This window comes from Dipodomys ordii, unplaced genomic scaffold, assembly GCF_000151885.1.
Source record: "Dipodomys ordii isolate 6190 unplaced genomic scaffold, Dord_2.0 Scaffold231, whole genome shotgun sequence".
Classification (NCBI taxonomy): domain Eukaryota; kingdom Metazoa; phylum Chordata; class Mammalia; order Rodentia; family Heteromyidae; genus Dipodomys; species Dipodomys ordii.
The window spans coordinates 302763-329683 of record NW_012267447.1 but is presented as its reverse complement, the minus strand read 5'-3'; the positions used below and the strand labels follow the sequence as shown (position 1 = coordinate 329683).

The following is a 26921-nucleotide window of genomic DNA, read 5'->3' as shown; positions in this document are numbered from 1 at the left end:
TCAGACCCCACGACCAGACACAAAAGAAGAAAAAAAAAATGAAAAAAAATCTGGGGCTAATAAAACAATTACTGCTACTCCAAGACATTTTATTTAAAACAATAACCACTAGCTGGGTGTCAGTGGCTAATGCCTATAATCTTAGGTGCTTATGAGGCTGAGATCTGAGGTTCGCAGTTCAATGTCAGCCTCGGCAGACAGAGCTAATTAACAATATTATCATACCACAGAACTTAATACAATCATACATCATACATGGTATTTACAACTTTCCCCAAATTTCCTTTATCTTGATACACAATTAAATCAAAGCGGTAGCATTTATTATTGTTCTACTTTCATTTACCTAGAGGAGCTGTTTGTATTTTCTTCAATAACATTAATATTTTGTCCTATGAATTCTCAGAATATTTACTCGTTTTCTCATAATGATATATATGCCATGCCTTTTGGGCAAGAATTTAGATAACACTGTAAACTTCTCAATGTACCCCATGAATCATACCCACTCCATCAATCATGATTTAATTTATAAACTATTAACTGTATATAAGACTTATTGTCATGCCGTGATGAATTCTTTGAAGGGCAAGAGTAGAATGATGGGAGTCCTTAATAATTCTGACAGGATTACAACTTGTAAAGGTCTAGAGAAGTTATTTAAGAAGTTGTGAGACAAAAGGAGGAAACTCGAAGGGGAGGAACCAAAAGGAGCAATGTCTCTAATCATATAAAAATATCAAAATCTAAAAAAGAAGGTATAGTACTGATTGATCCAAATTAGCACTAGCCAACAATATCCTAGCATTTTCCTAATGAGGCTCTCCTAGTTCTAGATCTTCCATGTAGACAAATCTCTAGTTGTACCAAACTATAAAATTTAGTTTCTCAAAGGCTTGAAACAATCAAACTCACCAGTTCCTGAGCCTCGAGGAGCTGGAAGGGCAATGCGTATACAGCAGTTAGCCACTTCTGTGAATATGTCTGGATTGCGGCATGCAGCTGGCCCAAGGACACGAAGGATGTAGTTGATCTCCCGAGATCCAAGGCTGCCAGACACAACACCAGAGGTAGTGCTTCCAGCTCCACTTGTAGCTGCGGAGCGAACAACCTAGCAACAAGAGAACCACTGCAGATTAAATATCACTTTCTAGAGAGTTCCCAAGCATTAAAATACTAACCAAGGTCTACCTCAGAATAGTGCAGGGGAGAAAGATATACTTGGTCTTCAAGTCTTATGTTTTTCTTTCGTGATTTAAAAACAAAACAAAACAGTAAGTCCTGCTCAGGTGGTTAAATACCTATAATCTTAGCTATTCAGGAAGCTGAGATTTGAGGATAGAAGTCAGCCAGGCAGGAAGGCAAATTTGAGACTCTTAAACACTACAAATCCAGAGGTGAGATTGTAGATCAAGTGGCAAAAGTACTACCTTTGAGAAAAGGTCTAAAGGATAGTGCCAAGACCTTGAGTTCAAGCCTCAGGGCTAATACCACCACCAACAACCAAAAGAAAACACAAAACCCTGTCCCGAAAATTAAATCTTTGCAAGAGACTGCATTTGATCATTAGAAAAGCAGATGGCCCATAAACATTATACAGCTTCCACATTTAAATGGGAGATTACAGGTTCCTCAAATGCTATATCAATTTTAAACCAAAACTGTGTAACACTGATATCAATACACTGATATAACAGATACGTGACACTGATATCCAGTATATAAGAATAAGATTAAACATTTTTTATGCCTTAAAATGAGTACCAATCTTTTTTTGTATAGGCCCTGAGGTACAAATTCAGGGCCTACCTTCTCTCCCTGAGCTTTTGTGCTCAAAGTTAGCATTCTACCACTTGAGTCACAGCTCCACTTGTGGCTATTGGGTGGCTAATTGGAGACAGTGAGTCTCATGAACTTTCCTGTTCAGGCTGGCTTCAAACTGTAATACTCAGATCTCAGCCTCCTACCTAAGTAATTAGGATTACAGGTGTAAGCCACACCAGGGCCGAGCTTGAATGTCAATCTTAGATAATCATAGGCATAGCATAGGACTTAACACATGGCTTTGTTCTTACTCTTCTCATAAAATGACTTGTCAATCAGGAGACTGAAGAAAATAAACCTGATTGTACTACTTGGCATTTCTTATTTATTTGTGCTCAAGATGCTCATAAATGTAAGCATCTTTTGGTTTTTTAACCAAATAAGCCATGCCCCTTAGCCTAGCATATTAATGTTCTTGTAACTAGTCTACCTGGTTAAAATTGTAAATTTCATTTAAATGCAAAAAGCTGCAATATATGTAAAGCCATAATTTACATCTTCAGTTTCTTTCTACAAAGATCAGTCCCTCTAGTTTCTTAATATTAAAAGCAGTCCTATCAGGCGCGGGTGGCCCATGCCTGTAATCCTAGCTACTCAGGAGGCTGAGATGTGAGGATTATGGTTCAAAGCCAGCCCAGGCAGGAAAGTCCATAAATCTCCTTATCTCCAATAAACCACCAGAAAACCAGAAGTGGTGCTGTGGCTCAAGTGGTAGAAGGCTCCTCTTGAGCTGAAGAGCTGAGGGACAGTGACCAGGCCCAGAGTTCAAGCCCCACGATCACCAGCCCACCACCACCACCAAAAACAAAACAAAAAAATAAATGCAGTCTTACAGGAAATACTCTTATCTATGTATGGTGGAATCCTTGATATGATAATCCAACCTGAGTAGGAAAGTCCATGGGTGAGATGCTATTTTCCAATTGCCACCAATAAAATCTAAAGGTAGAACTGTGGCTCAAGTTGTAGAGTGTTAGTTAGATCAAAGTTCAGGGACAGAGTGAAGACCCAAATTTCAAACTCCAGGAGCAGCACAAAACAAAACCAAAATCAAAAAACAAAAGCCTAAATTGCCAGTTGTCTTTGTTCCCCATATTCCTAAATTAAATTTACTTGAAGCTTTAATGGTTTTTCCTCAGCCAACAATAAACTGTATTTAACCTGGGCATTTAATAAATTTTAAATACCTTAAATTTTTTACTCTTTTAATCTAAATTTTGTTATTTCACTTTGTAGTCCTTTTCCTGCTACTTTAAAACAGCTCTCTTTTGATTTGAAAGATGTAAGGTAAAAGCAAACAGGATGAGAAACTGTTTAGAAACTTACATACATACTCATACACAAACAGAAGTATAAGTTGATACCACCTTTAGGACCAGCAAGTTAAAAATACACTTACACCTTTTGATCTAGTTTCTACTAATCTCCACTAAAATGAATATTGCAATATTACTTGTCATGGTAGGAAACAATGTTTCAAAAACAGAAAATAGAAGATAGGTTTACTAAAGGTCACATGATGACACCCTAGACAAAGAATTAGGACAGAGATTTTTGTACAACTACGAAGAAAAAGCTTTACTAGTAAGATGTTTGCCTCCTACCTTTGTTACACAAATGCGTACCAATGTGATGTTTATAATTATTGCCATTTGTTTAATTTATAAATCTCCTAAAACATACAAAAGCTATTTTCTGTTCTGTACCATGGGGGCAAGTGGTAAGTGTCTACCACAGTGCTTGGGAAATTGCAAATATCACAAAACTTTAGTGTTGTAACCCCAAATGCAAGCTTTTTTTTTTTTTAAAGCTGTTAAAAAAAAAAAAGAACAGCTTTCAGGTGAACATCCAGTAGCTATTCCTACAAAGGAATTATCTTTTTTTTTTTTTTTGTTGGTCGTGGGGAGCTGTAGGCTCAAACAGTAGAGCACTCGCCTTAAGCTGAAGAGCACAGGGACAGTGCCCAAGGCCAGAGTTCAAGCCCCACAACCGACCCCCGAAAAAAAATTAATTTGAAAAAAAAGAGTAGAAATGATTTTTTTTCAGTTCATTAAAAAAAATGTCACTCAATAGAATAATCTACTAAACCAAAGTGAACTTCCAAGATCAGTTAGGAAATATGGTAGACAGAATATATAGTATATGCATCTTGTTATGTATGCTGAGAAGAACAGATCTGTTCTACAACTAAGGAGAACAAAAGTACGCTGTTAAGACCGCATCAGACACCAAGAAGGCTGACCTTTTCCATGGTATGACGGAGGGTGCATGGGTCCTCAATGATGTGTCTTAAGAGAAGGGTGACCAGGGGAGTAAACCCATTGAAGCCCGAGCTCTGGGTCAAATTCAGGATCATGCGGGTACTCTTCAGCTCTGCAAACATCATGGCATATTTGTGGTCCCGGGTGAGCCTCAGGCAGAGGCGAAGGGTGGCATGCAAAGTATCTGGGTCCACAGGGACTCCCAGCATGCTCACACAGGCTCGGATTAAAACAGTCACCATATCTTCCGTTAGGCCCTGGATCAGGATCTCGCCAACTTTTGTTTCTTCTTGGGTAGTCTCCTTTTCAGTGTTTGTATTCTCTAGAGCCAAGGAATTATCTTCAAATAAGAAAATAAATATTTTAGAAATTTAAATGTGCAATTTCCTTCAATATGCCACTAAGTAACTGGCCTACAACTTCGGTCTTAGGAGAAATATACCAAATATCAATCATAAGACCAGATGAAAAGGCATGCATGTATGCCAGGACTGTGCATCTTTCACTCAGTAAACAATCTGAGGGAAATAAAACTGCCTAGATCTTAAGATATAAAGGTACATCATTAGAAACATTCCTTAAAGATTTAAAAAGAAGTCTATGGGCAGGACTTAAATGGCAGAATTCGTGTCCAGCAAGTATGAGGACCTGAGTTCAAACCCCATTTCTGCTTTTCATAAACAAACAGAAGATTTAAAATGAAATCTAGGTATGGAGGTTACTTGGAAGCAGAGGTTGGAAGGTCAAGCCTAGGCTTACTGTCTAAAAGGAAAAAAAAAGTTTAGCTGCGCATATGCAACTGGTAGAATACCTGTCTAGCAAGCATAAGGCACTGAGGTCAATTTTCAGTAAAACAATGAAGAAAAACACACAAAAAGAAAAAGATTAAAAAATCCAATAGCAAAATGAAAAGTCCATACCACTGCTTTTATTTTCTTTACGTTTGATATCTAGTTCTTTACTTTCTTCTAGTGTCTTCTCTAGTTCTTGTCCATTGCTATTTTTTGAATTCTTATTCAGACGTGGTACCCGAAGGAGAGTCAGCATGACAGGGCGCCGGTTCCCTGTTTCTTCATTAACCTAGACATTTAAGCAGATAAAATAATTTCTACTGAAAGAGAATATTTGTGTGTGTGTGTGTGTGTGTGTGTGTGTGTGTGTGTATGCGTGTGCTTGCGAATAGTGAGGGTATGAGGAAAGAGACCTTAGAGGTAAAATGCTAAAAAAGGTGGAAATCTTGGAAAGTGATCTCATTTTTTTTTTTTTAAGGTCTGGTCGTGGGGCCTGAACTCTGGGCCTGGGCGCTGTCCCTCAGCTCTTCAGCTCAAGGCTAGTGCTCTACCACTTGAGCCACAGTGCCACTTCCAGCTTTTTCTGCTTATGTGGTGCTGAGGAATCGAACCCAGGGCCTCATGCATGTAAGGCAAGCACTCTACCATTGAGCCACCTTCCCATCCCGCGTGATCTCATTCTTATGGACAAAAAAACCCCAGAAAATTACTGGGATGGAAGGGAGCACAGTCAAGGCCCCATAATGAATTTGTGTCTGTGTGTATATACATGCACAGGTCAACAAGCATGTGTGCTGAACAGGGGCTTGGACTCAAATCTGCTTGTGCTTGTTTTGTTTTATTTGCACTTAGGGCTGGCATTTTACCACCCGAAGTTAAAGTCTATATGATCTGTTGCCCTGGGCTGGTTTTGAATCTCTTCAATATCTCAGCATTCTGAGTAGCAGCATGAATCACTGATGTTTAGCCTAGTCTGGTTTTAGTACATCATTCATATCTTTGGTTTGTATGATGCTGAAGTGATTAGGGAAGGCAGGAGTTTAGGCTTGTGTTAGGATAGAGAAGTCATTTATTTATTGAGTAGCTAGTTTATGTTAAGTAGAAGAGTCCCTTACTGAAATTCATTTCATTTATATTTAAAAAAGTAATTCAGAGGCGGAGGGATCGCTGGGCCCGATTGCCTAACTCCTTAGTAAGCACAAGACCCTGAAGTCAAACCATATTAATCTCTAAGAAAGAAAAAATAAAGTTGATGCTCAAGACTCAAGCCTCTTGCGAAGTGTATATTCTGTCCCTCACCCTAACCTGCCCAAGGCCTTAGTCACTACCTTTTTATTCTATCTCGTGCTGCAGTGGGCTTGACTTCCAAGACATGGCTTTGTGTGTGTAGGAGGGGGCGGGAGGGTTTGCTAGGGATTGAACTCAAGGCCTGAGTATATTCAGCATTTTTGCTAACTTTTATTATTTGATCTATAGCTTCACTTTGGCTTTTTGCTGGGTAACTGGAGATGATAAGCATTTCATGGACTTTCCTACCAGGGCTTGCTATGAACAGGGATGCTCAGATCTCAGCCTCCTGAGTAGCTAGGATACAAGTGTGGACCTTGGTGTTTAGCTCACAGCTGGTGCTCCACCACTTGAGGAACAACTCCCACTTCCAGCTTTTTCATGTTAATTTGAAGGTTTCTGAATTTGCCTTCCCAGGTGGTGCCATAATATCAACCCACAGATCTATCACTTTGAGTAGGTAGGATTAAATTTTCCAACAAAACAGAGTCTGATTCTAATCACTCCTTAACCTTGATTGAACACTGGAAAATCAAAGCACTACATAAACTCAAGGTCTGTGACTTTAGGAGAATTTAGCTCTTCAAAGATTACACTCAATTTAGAAGCAAAAATCATTGGATCATAGGATCATTGGTTCAGAGAATAATCAAATGGGAAATCCAGTACATTCCCGCTTTCTAATACAGTTTATAGCACTTAATGAGCATATACCTGCACCATTGTGGTGAACTGGACAGTATATCTTCTTCGGCCTGCTGTGAATCGCACACTTGTTTCTCCAGATTTCCAGGCAGAATCAATAGTGCTATTGTTGCTGGCACTGTAACTACACCAACGCCCAGAACGGTCATCAAACCAGCGCCAGTTGTTGTTGTTGGACTGTAGGTACTAAATATAGAAGTATAAAGTTTATTTGTATTTCCGTCAAGGTTGATTGTGAAAATAAATGGTGCTAACTGCTAAAACTAATCCAGGAAAAATAAATACATGGCCTTTTTTTTTGTCACTTGTGGGGCTTGAACTCTGGGCCTGGGTGCTGTCCCTCAGCAATTCAGCTCAAGGCTAGAGCTCTACTACTTGAGCTACAGCACCACTTTGGCCTTTTCTGCTTATGTGGGTGCTGAGGAATCGAACCCAGGACCTCATGCATACAAGGCAAGCACTCTACCACTGAGTCACCTTCCCAGCCCAAATTGGCTGTTTAATACATTTTAAAAACAAGAGGTTTTCACACAAGTTTAACTTCAATTATCTTAACATTTCCATGTGCAAGACTCCCATTCATTTCTCAGTATTAAAATCTCATATTTTCTTTTTGTTAACAACTGTTTTCCCCCAAAACAAGAATGTTGTTCTGGATGAGCTGGAACAGAAATTCAGTTAGGAGGAAAAACTTGTTTGTAGACAGATTGCTGCATACCCCAGCCCTTCAAGTAACAGAAGAGTAAACACTGCTAACTTCCAGATTAAGTTCTTGAAACTTTTAGCAAATACTTTTTTTTTTTTTTGGTCCGGTCCTGGGGCCTGAACTCTGGGTCTGAGCACTGTCCCTCAGCTCTTCAGCTCAAGGCTAGCGCTCTACCACTTGAGCCACAGCACCACTTCCGGCTTTTTTCTTTTTGCTTATGTGGTGCTGAGGAATCGAACCCAGGGCCTCAGGCTTGCAAGGCAAGCGCTCTACCACTGAGCCACCTTCCCAGCTCCAGCAAATACTTCTTTAGGAAAATAATCTGATTCCTACATGAAATACCCTCATGTGAACATCTATCTCCTATATTTTCTTCTGATCTAGTTTTGCATAAAAACTTTAACTATCCTGCCAATCAGACACTATAAATCACGCACCTTAGTCATTTGAGATCTTCTTTTTGAGGAAATGGCTGTCTTTTCGTAGAAATCAATAAGAAGCAAAACTGGGGTGATCCACCTAAAAAGGAGAAGTAATTTATTCTAGGCACACTGGTAAAATCTCTCTATTTTATCAGGTATGTGGTTAGTAGTCTAAGTATAAAAGCACTTATGATTTGCCCCATATATGTTGCTGAAAATGCTTGATTCAGGCCCTCAGCCCAATAGACCAATTTCTAAGAAACAGTAGTAAAATTTATAATATTCACTAACTTTGGGGTCTGGACATCTTTTTGTTCCTTAGCAGCCTGTAGGCAAGGCTGAACCACCTCCAAGAGCTTGATTAAGACATTAAGGATGCCACTTGACTCCACGACCCAAGCACATGGTAGTTTCAACTCCTAAATGATTGAAAAGAAAAAAACAAGAAACACAAATTAGTATGAACCCTAAGATATGTATTCAAATGTGTTTTTTTCTTTCATGCATTTGTTTCTAATGCATTTATAAGATTATTTCTTTGCTGCTTTATATGTCCCTCCCCCACAGGATAACCCTTGCTTTCACTGTATTTGATGTTGGTATAATTTGTGGAGGGGAAGGGGAAAAACAAGTCGTTTAAATAAGGATACAGGTGGACCCGTTGCAACAATGAGAAGTACAAGTTGTCATGTAGAAAACAAACTTTACAACTTTGGTGGGGGGGAGGGGAGGATTGGGTGGGGGGGCAGAGGGAGGCTGGGAAGGGATGGGAAGGGGAAACAAAGGAGGAGACTACAATGCTTGATAAGAAATGTACTCATTATCTTGCCCATCTAATTGTAACCCCTCTGTACAGTATTTTCACAATAAAAAATAAATAAAAATTTAAAAAAAGAACATGGAGGTGAACATTAACAGAATTGGTTGTAAGCATTAACTGGTTAATCTGAGATCATTTACTTCAATTCACTAGCCTTTATAGTTTCCTCATGGGTCAAGGGAAGAAATAATTTCGACTTCCATAGTATTTGTGATGATTTAAAAAAAATGTGTGCACCCACACAAAGAGTCCAACACAGTGTCTGGCACATTAAAATAGAAATGGCTATTAAAATAAAGAAGGAGCTGGGTTACAGTGGCTCACGCCTATAATCCCAGCTACTCAGGAAGCTGGGATCTGAGTACTGCTGTTAAAAGCCAGCCCAGGCAGCAAAGGCCCTGAGACTCTGATCTCCAATTAACCACCAGAAAACCAGAAGTGGTGCTGTGGTTCAAGTGGTAGAGCACTACCTTTGCGCATGAAGATGCTCACGGACAGTGCCCTGGCCCTGAGTTCGAGCCTCAGGCCTAGGAAAAAAAAGGTATCCTGACAACTTGACATATATACTAGAATCATCTCTTGAGTTACTATAACCCATTAGTTTCACATTTTACTATTAAATGTAATGACCTACATAAAAAAAAATCAATTGTCTAATCTAAAACCAGTCCTAGCTAATATGCTGGTCAAATTAATAACAAGCTTTACCTAAACTACTCTCTGACCCCAAATAACCTGCTGACTCATCAGTTGGTAAAGGAGAGAACCTGATTACCATAACACTAACCACCCTGAATTTCCATAGTTCACATGATTATACAGCTGCCAGTTAGGCATTCTAAGAGAGGCAAATATTTTTACTATTATGATGACAACGATGATTTTCTTGAGCTCACCACCTGGGCAGTGTCCCTGGGCTTTTTGGCTTAAGGCTAGTGTGAGGCACTTTTGATTATGTGGTAGTCAACTAGAGATGGGGGTCTCAAAAGACTTTCCCACCCTTGCTGGCTTCAAATGGTGAACCTCAGATCTCAGCGCATACACACACACTCCTGCTCAGTAACTAGGTTTTCAGGCATGAGTCACCAGCACCTGGCTAAGATAATTATTTATATATGCTTTTAAATTGTCACCCAACCATTTATGGACTTGATCAACTATTTTTATTGAGGAAATAATGTTTCCTAAACTCAAAATTGTTCCTATAATTCATTTAGTATTTTGCACATCTTAGCCTGTTAGAGGGGTTGTAGACTAATAAAACACAGAGATCATGCTTTATGTTTCTCTTTTCTTCAATGTCTCAAATGGTAGATACTCAGTAACTTTTTTGACAAATGAATTACACAGCCCCAAAGACATAAATTTTACCTCAAAGAGTAGTGTTAAAAGCAAGATTCTAGTAGCCAAATTGGAGGCCTGGGGCAAGGTAGCCATCTGACTGATCCACTCTGATACAGTTTTTGTGTCACTTGTTGTCAATGGAAGAGCAGCTTTGATCAATACATCAGCAGCTTCCCACACCTGGAAAAGTAGAAAAATGGCCAAATCAGTAAACTACAGAGTATTGAGTTTTTGAGAACATTTTCTATCTTTACAAATACTCCTTCCAGCCTAATATATGCAACGAAGACAGGGAAATGATAGATACTTCAGAGATTTAATGCCAAAAAATGTAATCACCATGATAATTATACTGCTTTTAGGTTATAAGAATCAGCCTAAAAAAGAAGCAGCCTATATCACAAAGTCAAACACATGAACTGATAGTCGTGTTTGAACTTTAGGTTGTGCTAGAATTGCATGCTAAACACTTGGAACACCCACCAGCCTGGAAACAAATGTTTATCAAAATTCTTGGTATACACAGTCAATATCACAAAGGCCTCAGCCACTTATTAGTTCCACCAGCAATCTTTTGTTATTATCTTATTCAGAATTATCATTTAATAAAACCCACTAAAAACCTAGAACACTGAAAGATTAAGTGTGTTAAAATGAATATGATAACACTTTCCTTTTCAAAAAAGGTTTTATTTTTCATACAAGTATAGTAAAAAGCAAGGCATTGTTGGCTCACCTCTATTCAAAAATGCTTAGGAGACACAGATATAAGGATTGCAGTTTGAAGCTGGCCCCAGTAGAAAAATCTGAGATTCTTACCTCTAATTAACCAGCAAAATGCTGGACTTAAGATGTTGAAAAGCTCAAGACATCGGAAAAAGCTAAGTGGAAACTCAAGGCTCTGAGTTTAAGTCCCAATACACTGGCTTTAGGAAAAAAAACACAACTTTTTTCTTCTACACAGTTTTCCTTGACTTTTACAATACTGTAAATTAAAAACTTGTGAAGGACTAGGTCATGGCTAAAAGAGTAAAACACTTGCTTGACACAATGACAAGTGTAATCTCAAGTACAATAAACAGCACAACCAACAAAAAAACTCCACTTTATATAGACCAAAAGTAGGTGTCCCCCTTAAGTTTTTCCACGGGCATTAGGTTTAAAGATTTTGAAAAAAACAAGATAGTAATGATTAAAACATAGGACTAGATTAGAAACAACAAAGAAAATACAACAAAATGTTCATCAGTGGCTTTTTGAGGATTTATCCTAATTTCTTTTTTTTGGGGGGGGGTGTCCTGTCATGGGCTAGCACTCTACCACTTGAGCCACAGCGCCACTTCCGGCTTTTTTCTTATGTGGTGCTGAGGAATCGAACCCAGGGCCTCAGGCATGCAAGGCAAGCGCTCTACCACTGAACCACCTTCCCAGCCCTATCCTAATTTCTTATCCTACTTCTGCAACTGGCATACTGTTTCTTCTAAGGGGCTTGAACTCAGGACCTGGGTACTTTCCCTCAGTTTTCTTGGTGAATATTCTCCCATTTGAGCTACTTTTAGCTAGCTCTGTACCACTTGAGCCATAGCACCACTTCTGGCTTTTTTTGCTTACGTGGTGCTAAGGAATTGAACCCAGGGCCTCATGCATGAAGAGCAAGCACTCTACCACTGAGCCACCTTCCCAACCCCTCATATATTAATATTACGTGAGGAAAAAGTATTTGAAATGACAGATGGGCATAGTGGCTCATGTTTGCAATCATAGCTACTCAGGAGAAGAAGGAACGTTAGAAGGAAAGCAGTTGGGAGGCCAGCTCAGGCAAAAATGTTGGCAAGAACCCATCTGAACTAAAAGCTAGGTGAGTGGAGCAGAGATGCCAATCCAGGTAGATAATCACAATCTAGGCAAAATCAAAAATAGGACACTCAAGCTTACTCTAAGTAACTAAAACAAAAATGGTCAGAGTGTGGCTTAATTGGTAATATGCATGCTTTAGTAAGAATGAGGCTCTGAGTTCAAACCCAAGTACTGGGGAGGAAAAAGGCAACAATCAATCAAAAACAACAAATATTGTGCCATAAATATATACCATGAAGTAACTGTTACGTAGAAAGTTTTCTAACTTAGCTCAAGAGTACAATACATTTTGAACATGGAAGCAGAAGCTAGATTGCAATAAAAAAGACTGAAAGAGTAAATATAGCAACCTTTGATAGAATGCAAAAGTACCAGTTTTTCAGAAATCGGGTTGTTGATGGTAAAAAAGAAAAAAAAATCACCATATGCTCCTTTCTTGTGGCCCACTGAAAGCCTACCTGATTTACTACTTGCTTCAGAATCATGTCACGATAGTCTGCTCCATTACGTTTGATGGCAGTCATGATCAGATCGCACACACGGTACACTGTGTCTGGCAGTTCATCAAGAAGGTGGAAGCAGCCTGGTAACATTGTATCTGTGAAAGTATGGAGCTCATCCTGTTCAAGTGGGTCAGCATCCTGGAACTTCTCTAGACATTTAGCTTCTTCCTCCTCTTGTTTTTCTCGAGCTTTCCTTTCCTCTTCCTCCTTCCGGCAAGCAACTTCCTGGAGTCAGGGAAGAAAGAGTGTCAGCATATTGGAGGGGTGAAGGAAGAAACATGAAGGAGACTAAGAAGGGGGTAACTCTAATACAGTGTACTAGACACAAAAATTGAAATATTAAATTGTAACTTTTTTAGGTGGGTCATGGGGTTTGAACTCTTGGCCTGGGTTCTGTCTCAGCTCTTCAACTCAAGCGATTAGCACTCTTACCACTTTGACCTACAGTGCCACTTCCAGTTTTCTTTTGGTTAATTGGAGATAAGAGTCTCATGGGGGCTGGGAAGGTGGCTTAGTAGTAGAGTACATGAAGAAGCCCTGGGTTTGATTCCTCAGTACCTCATGAATAGAAAAAGCCAGAAGGGGCACTGTGGCTAAGTAAGTGGTAGCTTTCTAAGCTTTGAGATAAAGAGGCTCAGGGACAGCGCCTATGTCCTGAGACTGGCAAAAAAAAAAAAAAATTCACAGACTTTCCTGCCCAGGCTGGCTTTGAACCATGATCCTTAGGTCTCAGCATCCTTAGTAGCTACGATTACAGATTTGAGACACCCCCACCTGGCTAAATTGTAAAACTTTTGTGCAATCATTTCAAGTTTTTTTTTTTAAATTTTGAAAAAAGGAAATTTAGAATGTGAAATAACAACAATGACAACAACAACAAAAAACCTAAAAAAAAGACAGGCACTGGTGGCTTATGCTGTAATCCTAGCTACTCAGGAAGTTGAGATCTGAGAATCACAATTCAAAGCCAGCTGGGGCACAGAAGTCCATGAGATTCTTTGGTTTTTTTTTTGGGGGGGGCGGTCGTGGGGCCTGAACTCTGGGCCTGGGCGCTGTCCCTCAGCTCTTCAGCTCAAAGCTAGCTCTCAACCACTTGAGCCACAGCGCCACTTCCAGCTTTTTTCTTTTTGCTTATGTGGTGCTGAGGAATCAAACCCAGGGCCTCATGCATGCAAGGAAAGCACTCTACCACTGAGCCACCTTCCCAGCCCATCCATGAGATTCTTATCTCCAATTAACCTTCAGAAAAAACAAGTGCCACTGTGGCTTAGAAAAACAGAGCACCAGGCTTGAATGAACCAAACCCAGGGACAGTGCCTGGACCTTGAGTTAAAGTGCCATAACTGATGGAAAAAAGTGGGGGGCAAACAAATCTAGCCAGGGATCAGTGGCTCATTCCTTTAGTTCTAGTGACTCAGGAGGCTGAGATCTGAGGATTATGGTTCAAAGCCCAAGGACTGGCACAAAATTAAATTAATAAATAAAAAAGAAATATCTAAATATTCTATATTATTATTGTAACTAAGTTAATCTAACAAGGCTGCAAATTACAAAGCTAATATAAAAAATCAGGGGCTGGGAATGTAGCTTAGGAGTGTTTGCCCAGCATGCATGAAGCCCTGGGTTTGATTCCTTAGTACCACATGAAAAGAAAAAGCCATAAGTGGTGCTGTGGCTCAAGTGGTAGAGTGCTAGCCTTGAGCAAAAGCTCAGGGGCTATACATTAAGGCAAGGAGTCTCTCAATTCCATTGTTGTAAGAAAATAGTGTACAGGTGCTGAGTTCAGGACTGGTTAAAAAAAATCCTATATGACATTTTATTATCAACATGTGTGGAAAGGTAAGAATGAAATATTACCCTATAGCTAATGTAAGCTAATAAAAATGTATTCTAAGCAGGGAAGCTGGCTCAGTGGTAGAGTACTTGCCTAGCATGCATGAAGCTCTGGGTTCAATTTCTCAGTATCACATACACATAAAAAGCCAGATGTGGTGTTGTGGCTCAAGTGGAAGACTACCAACCTTGAGTAAAAGAAGCTCAGGGACAGCACCCAGGGCCTCAGTTCAAGCCCCAGGATGGCAAAAAAAAAATTTATTCTACAAAATTAGAAATCATCTTCCATGAATAGTTATACAAGCTAAGGGAAACCACATACCAAAAAGAATGCATTTGCAATTCTATCCAAAACTTTCTCAAGAGGTTGAAATTCCATCAGGGTATGACAATGAGTATAACTGAAGCCACAGAGAAGACAAGAGAAGGATGGCTCCAACACCCCAAAAATGTTTCCAGTTATCTGCAATATCCCACCATAATCCTTTAGATATATCCTTATTTTTGGCACTATGTTAAATTCAATAAAGTATCAGTTAAAAACATAGCAAAAAAACCCAAACAAACCAAGTACATTCTGGGTGTTATTTGTGACAACACAGATTAATACTTCATCTGCATCTTCTAAAGTTTTGAGTTAATACTAGGTAGCTCAATTATAGACAGCATACAATAGGAACAGAGTAATTATAAAATGCTATTATTAAAGGGCAAAAGCCTATAGGATGCTGCTTTCTAGTTACCTCAGGTGACTCTGCCCTTTGATCCATTGGGATATCCTGTCCCAAAGACATAGCAATTGCTCTCATCATTTGGTCCTCTTCAGACATGCTGAGATCCTAGAGAGTAATACAGAAATTCCAACAATTACACACATCTGAAACAGATAAAACTCATAGGCAACCCCAACTCACATGGCATTATATATTTTGCAGCCAATCTTTAGACAGGGAAGGGGATATGCTCTGAATATGGCTCTCTGTAGCCAAACCCATCTAGGCTTACTTGAGCACTACAGGAACAATGGGAGGAGAATCACAATGAATTAAACACAGGAAGTAATTATATATATGGAATAAACCATAAATTCTGAATCTCAGAAAGGCATGTCTCTTCTTTGGATTACAAGTTAATATACAAATGTAGGGTAATAGCATGCATGACTGGAGGACACGCAGCTTCTTGCCATTATATTCTGAAGCTCTGAGAAGTTTTGTGATCGTGAATGAAATAGGAAAATGAGAAGTAGTTTATTGTAAGAAAGATCAGAGATGGAAGGGTAAGGGGAAAAATGCTATTAGTAATAAAACCAAACTGATATTATAATTCCTATGCCAACTTACCCGAACAACTCCTCCCATGATTGGAGGAGGGTGGGTTAGAAGGTATTCAGTAGCTTGCTCCATGGTGCTTGTATTCAACAGGGCCTCCATGGCATGTTCTCTTGTAAAACCCATGTCCATGAGCTACAAAAAGATTACAAGAGCTCAAGACTACAATAAAGAAATGAAAATGCATTTAAAATGAATGGAACCTTTTCTGGATGGAAACAGGAACTGAGGGTACCGTTAAGCAGTGCAGTTAGGTACTATGAGTGGTCCTTTCTCTTTGGTGCTGCTACAACTATTCAAACATTAAAGCTACATATTCAGGATAGATGGTTCTAATTGAAAGACTAGGTGCTGATTTACAAGCATAAACTGGTTCCAATTTTGTAGAAAAGAGTGAGGTTTTTCTTAGCAGCATAAAATGTACTTCAAAAACTAAACTAGAAAATCTACTAGTTGTGAAATTATCATGAGAGATACATAAGTAAACTGTACCACAGATTTATAAGGAACTTCAGGAAAATATTTAATACTAAAATAGCCAAAATTTTCTTAATGAAAGCAATTTTAAATTTTATTTAGAACTATATAAAAATTAATGGTAGAACCAAGCAACTCAAAATAGACAAGAATTATCTTTTGTAGCAAAATTATCAATGCCTTTTAAAAATCCCTTGTGGCCGGATGCAGGTGGCTCATGCTTATAACCCTAGCTACTCAGGAGGCTGAGATCTGAGGAGTACAGTTCAAAGCCAGCCCGGGCAGGAAAGTCCATGAGACTCTTATCTCCAATAAACCACTCAGTAAACGAAGTGGCATTGTGGCTCAAGCTGAAGAGCTGAGGGACAGCGTCCAAGCCCAGAATTCAAGCCACACAACCGATCAAAAAAAAAATACCTTGCTTACTCCCCAGACTTATATAAACAAACTGTTATCAGTTTGTTGTTGCAATGTAGGGTGTTAAACTCAGTGCTTTGTGTATATACTCTACTGCTGCCCAGTGAGACATTTATCACTTAAATAATAAGAAATGGGGAATAAATCTGTAGAAGATTTGAGTAAGACTCTTGACATGAAGACCATGCAAATATATAAAAGGAGGAAAATAAAATGCTCTTTTTGACAAGAGGCAGGAAGTTGTGTTCCTCTCTACTCCCACTTCTAATCTTCAGTTTTTAAAATGTGACTTATATATTTTAAATTGAAAGGGAACAGGTATTGAGGTGATTATGGTCTCAAAGCTGAATAAATATGAATTGGTCAGTATCCCTGCAAAGAACAAAACATCAGCAGGTGACTGAAAATATCATAATTAACACACTAAAGAGGACACAAATATATTACTTATGCATCTGAGACTATACCCTCTACATTTCCTAAGGAGAAAAAAAAATTCAAGAGGAATGAATTCAAACTTATCTCCTGGCTAATAAAACCAAGCACTTAGTGGTATATGAACTTAGAAACTGATAAACATTACAAACAATTATCCCTGATTTTCAGACTACAATCCCACCTGTTGTAGCTGCTGCTGATTAACTTGAGGTTCACGACGGGAGCTACCCTCTTCTTGTCCTGCATCCTCTTCTCCTCGAGACCCTTCCTTCTCTTTGCTTAGTCTCTCTCGAATCACAGGTTCTCCTCGGAGGATGTGGCATAGAATGGCTAGCATTGACTCAGCCATTCGACCACCATAGACCTTCAAGGGTTTCCGGTTCCATAGATTCTTGATGCAAGTAAAGGCTGCCTGTAAGTCATTTGAAAAACGTGTGACAGAGTAAATTAAAGACAAAGTAAACAGAAATCATAACCGTAGGCAAATACTGAGGGAAATTAGGAAAGAATATGTAACTCAATTTGAAAATGTCAACCTGAAGTATAACTATCATACTGATTCAACAGAAAATCCTCATTTGGTCTTTATACCTTTCTGTAAGCAGTCATATCTAGGACTAAGATTTGATTATTCTTCTATAATTGTTATTTCCACCTGACATGAAATGGCAATCCATTTGTACAACACCTTAATAACAATAAAATATTTTGAAAAACTGCATTTCCTTAACATGGACAAAGTAGAGCAGAAGGTATCAAATTAACATGAGAAGAAATTTCTCTTTACTTTAGAATGTTGAATACTCACTTTTTGGGTTACCACAAGGAAGCGGAGGGCACTGAATTGAGGAAAGTTCTGAACCCCTCCAGGCAATTTGGCAGGCAGTGAATGTGGAGATTCAAGCACTGTGGTAGGATTCACCATCTTTTCCACAAGCATAAGCCAAGCATCTAAGAATTCACCTGTGCCATCAGGTAATTCTGAATGTTCTAATCCTTCAGCAACAGGAACCTTGCCTCCCATGGAGAGAGCCCAGTTGAAAGTTCTAAATTCATATAAGAGAAAGTAAAAATATTAATGACTCCAATAAGGAGGCTTTTCATTTAATTCTCTACATAAACACTACATGTCCTTTCCTTTTCCTGGTGTTATTACTGCTAATACGTCCAAGATTTACTAGCTTTCCTTTTGAAGGACCTGAAAAAAAAATCCCACCAAACTAGTGAGATTCAGCCTAGAAATGTTCTGACCCAAGCAAAATAAAAACAATAAACAAACAACATAAAATGACAAGTCTTAAAAACCCTTAGAAACACTTGTCATACAGGATAACCACCACCCTCCCAAAGAAAACAGGGCACACATGTGGCTGGGTCCCAGAACATAAAAGGACACAACCAATGATTTCTATATATCTCACTGTCATAAGACAGGGGACTTAGAGAAAGGTCTGGTACACAGAAAAGATCAAACTTCCAAGAAATGTTTCCCTGTAAAGCAAATGATCCTTACTCAAAAAGAGCATTGTGACCTCCAGAGCAGAGAAATTTCTGCAGCATGAGGTGGTAAGGATACTTCCTTTCATCAAACAGCATTGGAGAAGTGAAACCAACGGAACAGATGAAGAATGTTAGCCTGTAAGAAGGGGGGGGGAAGCAAAAATAAAATTAGGTAAAAAAAACCATGAGGTAGATATAAAAGCAATGAGAAATTTATGGGAAAAAAACAACGGTAACATTTAACATGCACTGAAGTGATTGGACAGACTAAAAAGCAGCTGGGTGAATAATACAGTTATAAAACTGCCAAAAATATGAAAGGTGACACTTGTCATGTAATAACAAATAAAAGGTTACTGAAACACAGTCTGACTCTAAGTGCTTTAAAATTTTCCATCATGTTCTATACTACAAGCAATCAAAACAAGTTCCTTACATATAATAGAGGTTATATATCTAGAGTAAAAAGAGATTTCCTAGCTCTCAAATTCAATATCTCACTCTTCAATTAAGTAGAATAGAAACAAATTATATTATTTTTAATGGCAATTTTCCAGGCCCAGCATCTCAAGCAGAACCTCACCTGAAGCGGGGAGTAGGTGTATATGGTGGGGGCTGCCAAGATAAGCCCTTTGTGAGAAGCTTCGTGAGAGCTGAAGCTGTTGATCGAGCAGCAGGTGTCGGTGCTGTAGTGGTACTGGCCGCATGATGGCTCCTTCTCTGGCGGACAGGAGACCCCACACAAAGTTTAACAAGGAGTCCAAATAGTTCAGCAAGTGCTCGGCCTAATCTGGAGGAAGCTGGAACCCATAAGTTAGAATAAGGCTGTATAGTATTCTCAGAGTGATTTCATGAGAACAGACATACATGGTATTAATACTTTTATGATTGACCCATTCTCTGAACAATACACCAAAGAAACTATCTTCGTATATGATAATCCAAATTAGAAGTTCCATAAGAAACAATAGCTATGTTGAAGGTAGGAGGCAGAAGTATGTTGGCACTTAATATGTAACAAATGTGAAATACAAGTATGCCCGATTATTTGCTGACTTCCCTTTAAACATTTTTGACTAATTTTAAATTTCTGCAATGACTATTTCTCTTGAGAAATGCTTGTGTATCATTTCTGAAAACAAACATTTTACCATACAGAAAAAGGAGGTAGGTCTAAATCAAAGATTTGGTCTTGAAAAGATATAAATGTACATAGGAACCCACTATATAAACACAACCTCCATTTGCACTCAAGTTGGAAGTTTCAGGCTCAAAAATGAGTAAGCTCTGAAGTATATAATAACACTTTGGTCCTTTTTTCTATTTCATACAATTCAGGATTATTCCTAATATGAAATAGGCTAAATATAATTTCACTGCCATGCTACAATTAGGATATGAAAATCTAATGCATTTAAGTCAAGAAGAGATTATAACCAAACATTAGGCTTACAAGTATTTCACATGACTGCTTTCAGGTGAACAGCACAGCAGATCAAAGATGGAGAAAATAAAAGGCTCAACCACACAGAAAGAAAACATGAGCAAGACCCACAAAGGAAGTCCAAAATGCTGCAGCGTCTTAAGTCAAAAAGTGTAACAAAATAAGGATCAAGAAACTTGAACACGTTCTTAGATGGTCCATTTTACTTCAATACAGAGGTAGTAATAGACGTTTAAATTCAGAGAAAAGCAGTAAAAATAAACAAATTAGAATAAAGGTAAAATGATAAGGATTTAGGATAACAAATAAAAACACTAAGAGCCATTTCGTGTTTGCTTTTAGGGCAGGCTAAAGATTCCCAGAAGCTGTCTTCATTTTCTTCTTTAGTAATAAATGTTAAAATGCAGCAACTATTGAAGAAAACAAAATCGGATCCCCAAACAATGGAGTTACATTTATGGAAAAAAGATGGCAAAGAAAGATCAATGTACAAATTTAATGCAATATTGTTTCCTGCCAACATTGAATAGTCTCCATAAAGTAACCAAATTAACTTTAATAAAACATGCATGAAGCTATGTTACTGGCCGCACTACATTAACAGATAAAGTATCTAGGAAAGTAACCAGACAGTTAATTACGACAGTTTAGTAACACAAAAGCAAAGTGAAAAGTTGTTTAATAGAAGATGTTACATCATCTATCATGCTGCATACAAGTAAAAGGGAACTAAGAAGTATATATTGGGTTTAGCATTAAATGGAATGGTAGCAGCATAAGCCATAATGCAATAGTCAATGAGTGAGCATAAAGGAAGGAATTAAAGAAGTGAAGGTAACATGGCTCTCAGGAAGGAATTCTCTCATTTCTGTATCCCTAACAGCTAGTACAGAGCCTGTCAAATAGTAAGGACTCAACAAAATACATGTGAAGTGAGTCACAGGAAGTTTTGTTTTTGTTTTTTGTTTAAACCATGAAAAAATACACAGTCTTTCCAACTCAATTTGTTTGAAGACTGGTTAAAGGCTCTGAAAGCCAGAAAAGGGAATAGAAAGTAGAGAATCACTCACCTGACAACAAAGGCTTGATTTGCTTAATTCTGGCAGCCATGGCTGGGGTGATTTTAGATTTGCCCTTAGAGTCTGAAGTAGTTGGTTCATCTGTTTCCATGGGAGCCAATGTGTCACCATCTAGCCCAATGCCTTCCAATAAGCCCTGGGTAGAAGCATCCATACTTCCAGCTGTTCCATCCTGTTCCCCATCTGAAGATATAAGATGACAGCAATAAAACCATGCAGAGCCAGCACTTACCTAGTTCCTTGTTCTGAAGTTCCAAGAAAGAGCTATCTATATGGTGCCTTTACATTCCAATGTCTTTCTAAATTGGAAGAAAGAAAAACCACAACCAAAAAACTGTACAGCCATGTTTGTTTTGTTGTTTGTTCGAAGCACTACTAATTGCTGATATCTCCAAATAAAAGCCTATGACTATTCAACCCAAAGGAGTACCATTCATATCGGCTGTAACATATGACACCTGATGATACTAAATATAGAATATGACTAAATAATATTTTTTTCCTTTGCGGGTGGGAAGTGTGCCAGTACTGGGGATTGTACTCAGGACTTCAGGTTTTCTTTCACTAAGCTTTTTCACTTATGTCTAGGACTCACACACTCAAGATAACAGGAGATAAGGTTAATCGTAGATAAGAAAGTTAAGAGTGGGCTGGGAAGGTGGCTTAATGGTAGAGCGCTTGCCTTGCATGCATGAGGCCCTGGGTTGGATTCCTCAGCACCACATAAGCAAAAAGATAAAAGGAGGAAGTGGTGCTGTGGCTCCCATGGTAAAGTGCTAGCCTTGAGCTGAGGGATAGCGCCCAGGCCCAGAGTTCAGGCCCCACGGCCAGACCAAAGAGAAAAAGGAAAAAAAAGAAAAAAGAAAAATAAAGAAAAAAAAAGTCAAGAGTTTCACACAATTTTCTGCTCTGCTCCTGCTGGCTTCATACCCTGATCCTCAGATCTTAAGCTTTCTGAGGAGTGAAGACAACAAATGTAAGGTATTGGTACACTGTTAACACCAAATAGTTGTTTCCTAGAATTTGGTGGCTCACACCTACTTGGTGTGAGCTTTTATACTTAAGTTTTCACTAAACCCTGAAATACAACACAGGAGAAAAATTTCTGGAAATATTGTGTGTATTCATTTTAGGCTTATTGTCTTGGTGTGAAAGAATTGTGTAATGATTTCTGCTTATTGAACTTTGGAAATTGTATTGCTACATAAAAATAAAATTTTCTAGTTGGACACCAGTGGGTCATGCCTGTAATCCTAGCTGCTCAGGAGGCTGAGATCTGAGAACCATGCATAATTTGAAGCCAAACTAGTAAGGAAACTATGAAACTCTCCTCCTATTAACCACCCGAAAAGCTGAAAGTGAAGGTTTGACTTAAGTCGCAGAGCACCAGCCTAGAGCTTAAAAGTTCAGGGAGAGCCAAAGGCCAGGCCCTGAGTTGAATCACTAGTACAAGTATAATAAATACATTTTCTACACTGGTGATCTACCACTTGAACCTCATGTCCAGCCTTATAATATATTCTAAAGCAGAACTGATCCAAACATATAATTTTGACTTTTATAGTAGAAATACTAAAAAAATAAAAAGAGGGACAGACAATGTGGCTTAGTGGTAGAGTGCTTTGCTTAGCATGCATGAAGCCCTAGGTTCAATTCCTCAGTACCACATAAGCAGAAAAACCTGAAAGTGGCACTGTGGTTCGAGTGGTAGAGTGCTAGCCTTGCATAGAGAGGCTCAGGGAAAGAACCCAGGCCCTGAGTTCAAGCCCAGGACCAGAAAAAAAAAAAAGTAAGCAAAGGAGGCTGAAGTAGACATCTATAATCCAGGGCATTTGGAAGGCAGAGAACAGGAGAACTGAGGTTCTAGGGAATAAACTGGGCCAAAATCTGAGGCATCTTTATCTCATCTAATTAAAGAAAATTTAAAAATGAGTTGGATGCAATAATCATCTATCATGCCAGGTATGTAGAGTCTAGGCTGGCCCTAAATATAACCATGAGGCCAAAATTATAGCAGAAAGGTATGGGTCAAGTATAGAATAAATGCATAGAAAGCCCAAGGAGCTATTTAAGCTCTCATACTATAAACTTGTGGCTGCAAAAGTAGCATACTGTTTAATTCAGGATGATCAAAATAGTTACTTTAGAATGTCAAAAGAACCCCAAAAAACCCCAAACAGGAAGCTGGTGGCTCATGCCTATAATCCTAGATATTCAGGAGGCTGATATCTGAGGATCACAGTTCAAAGCCAGCCCAGGAAGGATAGTCCATGAGTTCCTCACCTCCAACAAATTACTCAGAAAAAGCTGGAAGTGGCACTGTGGCTCAAGTGGTAGAGTACTAGCCTTCAACAAAAGAAGCTCAAGGACAGTACCCAGGACCAGAGGACAAGCAACTCCCCACCGCCCCCCCCGCCAAAAAAAAGAAAAAGAAAAGAAAAATTGAGATTTCATACTAAAAAACAAAATTATACCAGGCCTTTTGACAAGTATTATTTAGGTACCAATTTGATATTTATATAATACTATGAACAAATATTCATTTTTCAAATTTGCACATGAGTAGCTAAAGAGAATGATCAATTCTTAAATCTTTATATGGGAAAGATTTAAGCATCATTATCACAAATTCTAAACATTAAATTTGGTTATGGAAATGCGTCTTATGCATTCTGATATAAATACTAAATTTTACTATATGTATATTTCCTAGTAGATCTGACAAAAATAACTGAAACTAGTGAAACTGGTTATAAAATATAAATATAACTAAGTGAAATCAGTGAAACTGAGGACTACTAGTTGCGAACAACTTACTAAATTCTAATAAGCCTGTAGCGCCACAGGGATAGAATTTAAAGTAATGACTCAAATTTTAGTTTCTTAGAGTTACCTGATTTTTTTCCGCCCTGGCTCGTACCTGCCTTCTCATCCTTTGGAACTAGTTTCTGCATGTCAGCCTGGCCAAATTCACACCCAGATGGTAGACTAAAAAAGAAAAAAAAAGTAAAAGTACATAACACCACCACCACAAGAACAAAAATTCCCTGAAGGCTCACTCCTCACACCGTGCATAGTTTGACTTACATGGTCAATATTATTCCTATGATAGTAGTTAACAAAGTTCTTGGTTCTATATAACTTTTTGGTACAAACATCTAATTATAAACACTATGCTGACATAACATGCCTGGGATTATCAAATCAAGGATGCAAGAGTATGTTAGTTTGGCACTTAATTCACTAAGGTGGTAAGAGCAATTACTAAGTTGTAAGAGCAAACCTCCAACTCTCTACTATGCCCTACCATTCCCCTCACCAAAACAATTATCCAGGATTACTAAATTTCTGTCAGAAAAGCAAATGGAGACATTAAGAGAAATTATTTCTTACCTGTTTGGAGTACATAGAGAGAGAAGAACAGTGCTTTCCCAAACTAGAGAACAGTATAGCTGGCTCAGCTTGCTGAGAACACTTAAACCCAACTGAGAGCCCCACTGATTTACGGAAATTGAACGAATTTCACTCTGCAATCAAAGAAGAAAGAATTTAACATTTGAGATGTTCTCCGAAGTTCTATGAAAATTTTTTTTAATAGGAACTGGTGGTTCAAGTTTGTAATCTTAGCTATTCAGGAGGCTGAGGTCTGAGGATCCATGTTTAAAAATAGTCTAGGCAAGAAAATGTGAGAATCTTATGTCCAATTAACCACTAAAATGCTGCCAAGTGGAGTTGTGGATGGTAGAGTGATCAGCTCCGAGGCCCTGAGGTAAAACCTTAGTACTGGCAGACACGCTTAAATAAATTTTGAGGTGTTTTCAGAATGATAAGGGATAGTATTTTATTCTTACAGAGTTGTCCACAGTTAAGATCATAGCACCAAAAGATAATTATCTTAGAATACTTACAGGAGTCTAATGGGCCTCCTCATTATTAATACACGTTCAGGGAGAAGAGGAGAGTACTTAGGGTACTACATTTGCTAGGGAGGTGGTTCTACAGCCTAAACCAATAAAAAATTCAATAATGTGTCCCAATTTTGCCTGCAGAAGTCAGGCAAAAATGCTAGAGCAAGATCTATTGGTATTTCCTGAGTAGTTTGTATGAGACAGCTGAGCACTTCTTGGCCATGAAATAAAATCCTTCCAATTTCTGCTTTCTGTGTAGCTATGCTTATAAGCTTAAGTAACCACCATGCCTATTTCTTACTGCATTTTGTATCATTTTCAGATAGATATCACAGGTCACTGACTTTCTCAAAGAAAACAGTATTCCTTGTTCATTAACTACTATATTCTAAAATTTGGGGTTGTGATACAAATAGTATTTTGCTCCACTTGTTTCAGAAAGGTATAGCCCTAATTATAAATACCCAAGCATTATTACATAATTTAATCCTCCAGTTTATCACTGTCCTTTTGACTTCTGATCTGACTGATCTATTAACTAGAAAAGAACACACATATTGTTCAATACAAGCTGATAAGCTGGAATACCTTTAGAATCAATTACCCAAGAAATAAAGCTAATGAAACTGAGTATATACACCGAGTTCCTTAATCTTATTCAGCTAGGAAAACACTACACTGATTAAACCATGCCCCCAAAAGACTTTCTTCATGAAGCACAGAGAGAAATAGGGTTTGAAAATTAGACATACTTAAAAATCTGCTAATTATGACTGATTTACAGTTCTGTGATGAAATGTCCTTTGGCAACTCATTATCATGTGCACATGACCTTATAGAAAGACTAGAGATTACAAAATCTGATGGATACCAAATTGTGGTTTGCATTGATAAAACGAGGTGAGCACAAATCCTAGTCAGCCTCTATTGATGACACTGACAAAATTTATGCCTATCTTTGAAGAGGGTCCAATTTACATGATAAATAGAATTGTTTTTTGAGCTGCCCAGAAACAACCAGGTGTATGCTCTAGGCATTTCATTATTTTGAAACCAAGGTATTTGGTCCAAATAGCCAACTTACCTGTCCAACTCTACAAGTATGAACAAACATCATGATATAAGCATGAGCAGCAGTGAGGGCATGCAGTAGAGGTGTGGCCTGAGCTGAGAGTGTAGCATCAGCAACATTGCCAGCACATGCCAGTTCTCGTAACAATACGGAGCCCCCAGGGGATTCAATGGGGCGGTGTAAGGGTTCCAAGGAGGAAAGGATGGAGTCCAATTGGAGGAGCCCTTCCTGAAGGACTTTGGGTTCATGTGATAGTGTCTGAAACAAGAATAATAAATAGTATCAATATATAGTGAATTTCATTATGGATTCTGAATTTCATGGTCAAAATGGGATGACTATTAAGTAAAATCTCCCAAATTGCAGACATAACCGTATATCTCACCTTTCAAATGGCAGAAACAAAATATGAACCCAAGTACATTACACCTCAATGCCTTTTGCTACAGCAACATACTACATTCATCACATTTAAAACCTTATGAGGTGACCGACAAAAAATAAAAATAAATAAATAAATAAATAAGCCAGGCACTAGTGTCTCACATCTGTAATCCTAGCTACTTAGGAAGTTGAGATCTGAGGATTGAGGTTCCAAGGTACTCTGGCCAAGAAGTCCATGAGACTCTTATCTTCAATTAACCAGCAAAAGTCTTAAGTGATAGTATAGCTTACCTTGAGCAAAAAAGCACAGGGACAGCACCCAAGGCCCTGATTTCAAGCCCGAAGACCAACATGTGGCACAAGTGCACGCATGTGCAGAAGCTCACGTGTGTGCGCATGCGTGCACATGTGCACACATGCGCAAAGAACAGACACCAGACACAGAGACATACATACATATACACATACATACACACACACACACACACACACACACACACACACACACACACACACAC

The 26921-nt window shown here is 38.6% G+C and overlaps 1 protein-coding gene across 3 annotated transcripts in view; it reads right to left on the bottom strand.

Moving 5' to 3' along the window:
• The window catches only part of Huwe1 (HECT, UBA and WWE domain containing 1, E3 ubiquitin protein ligase), a 183370-nt gene that overhangs the window by 50791 nt on the left and 105658 nt on the right, over positions 1-26921 (bottom strand). For all 3 annotated transcript variants that reach the window (XM_013035924.1, XM_013035926.1, XM_013035927.1), the window contains 18 exons: positions 26032-26277; positions 24433-24566; positions 23933-24027; positions 21031-21222; positions 19100-19316; positions 18530-18652; positions 17825-18062; positions 17198-17428; positions 15697-15819; positions 15097-15192; positions 12476-12745; positions 10188-10340; positions 8288-8415; positions 8012-8093; positions 6878-7054; positions 5006-5165; positions 4067-4425; positions 916-1111 (listed from right to left, as the gene is read on the bottom strand). In XM_013035924.1, the coding sequence (XP_012891378.1) occupies positions 916-1111; positions 4067-4425; positions 5006-5165; positions 6878-7054; positions 8012-8093; positions 8288-8415; positions 10188-10340; positions 12476-12745; positions 15097-15192; positions 15697-15819; positions 17198-17428; positions 17825-18062; positions 18530-18652; positions 19100-19316; positions 21031-21222; positions 23933-24027; positions 24433-24566; positions 26032-26277 (3220 nt within the window). The remainder of the gene's footprint in view (positions 1-915; positions 1112-4066; positions 4426-5005; positions 5166-6877; positions 7055-8011; positions 8094-8287; positions 8416-10187; positions 10341-12475; positions 12746-15096; positions 15193-15696; positions 15820-17197; positions 17429-17824; positions 18063-18529; positions 18653-19099; positions 19317-21030; positions 21223-23932; positions 24028-24432; positions 24567-26031; positions 26278-26921) is intronic.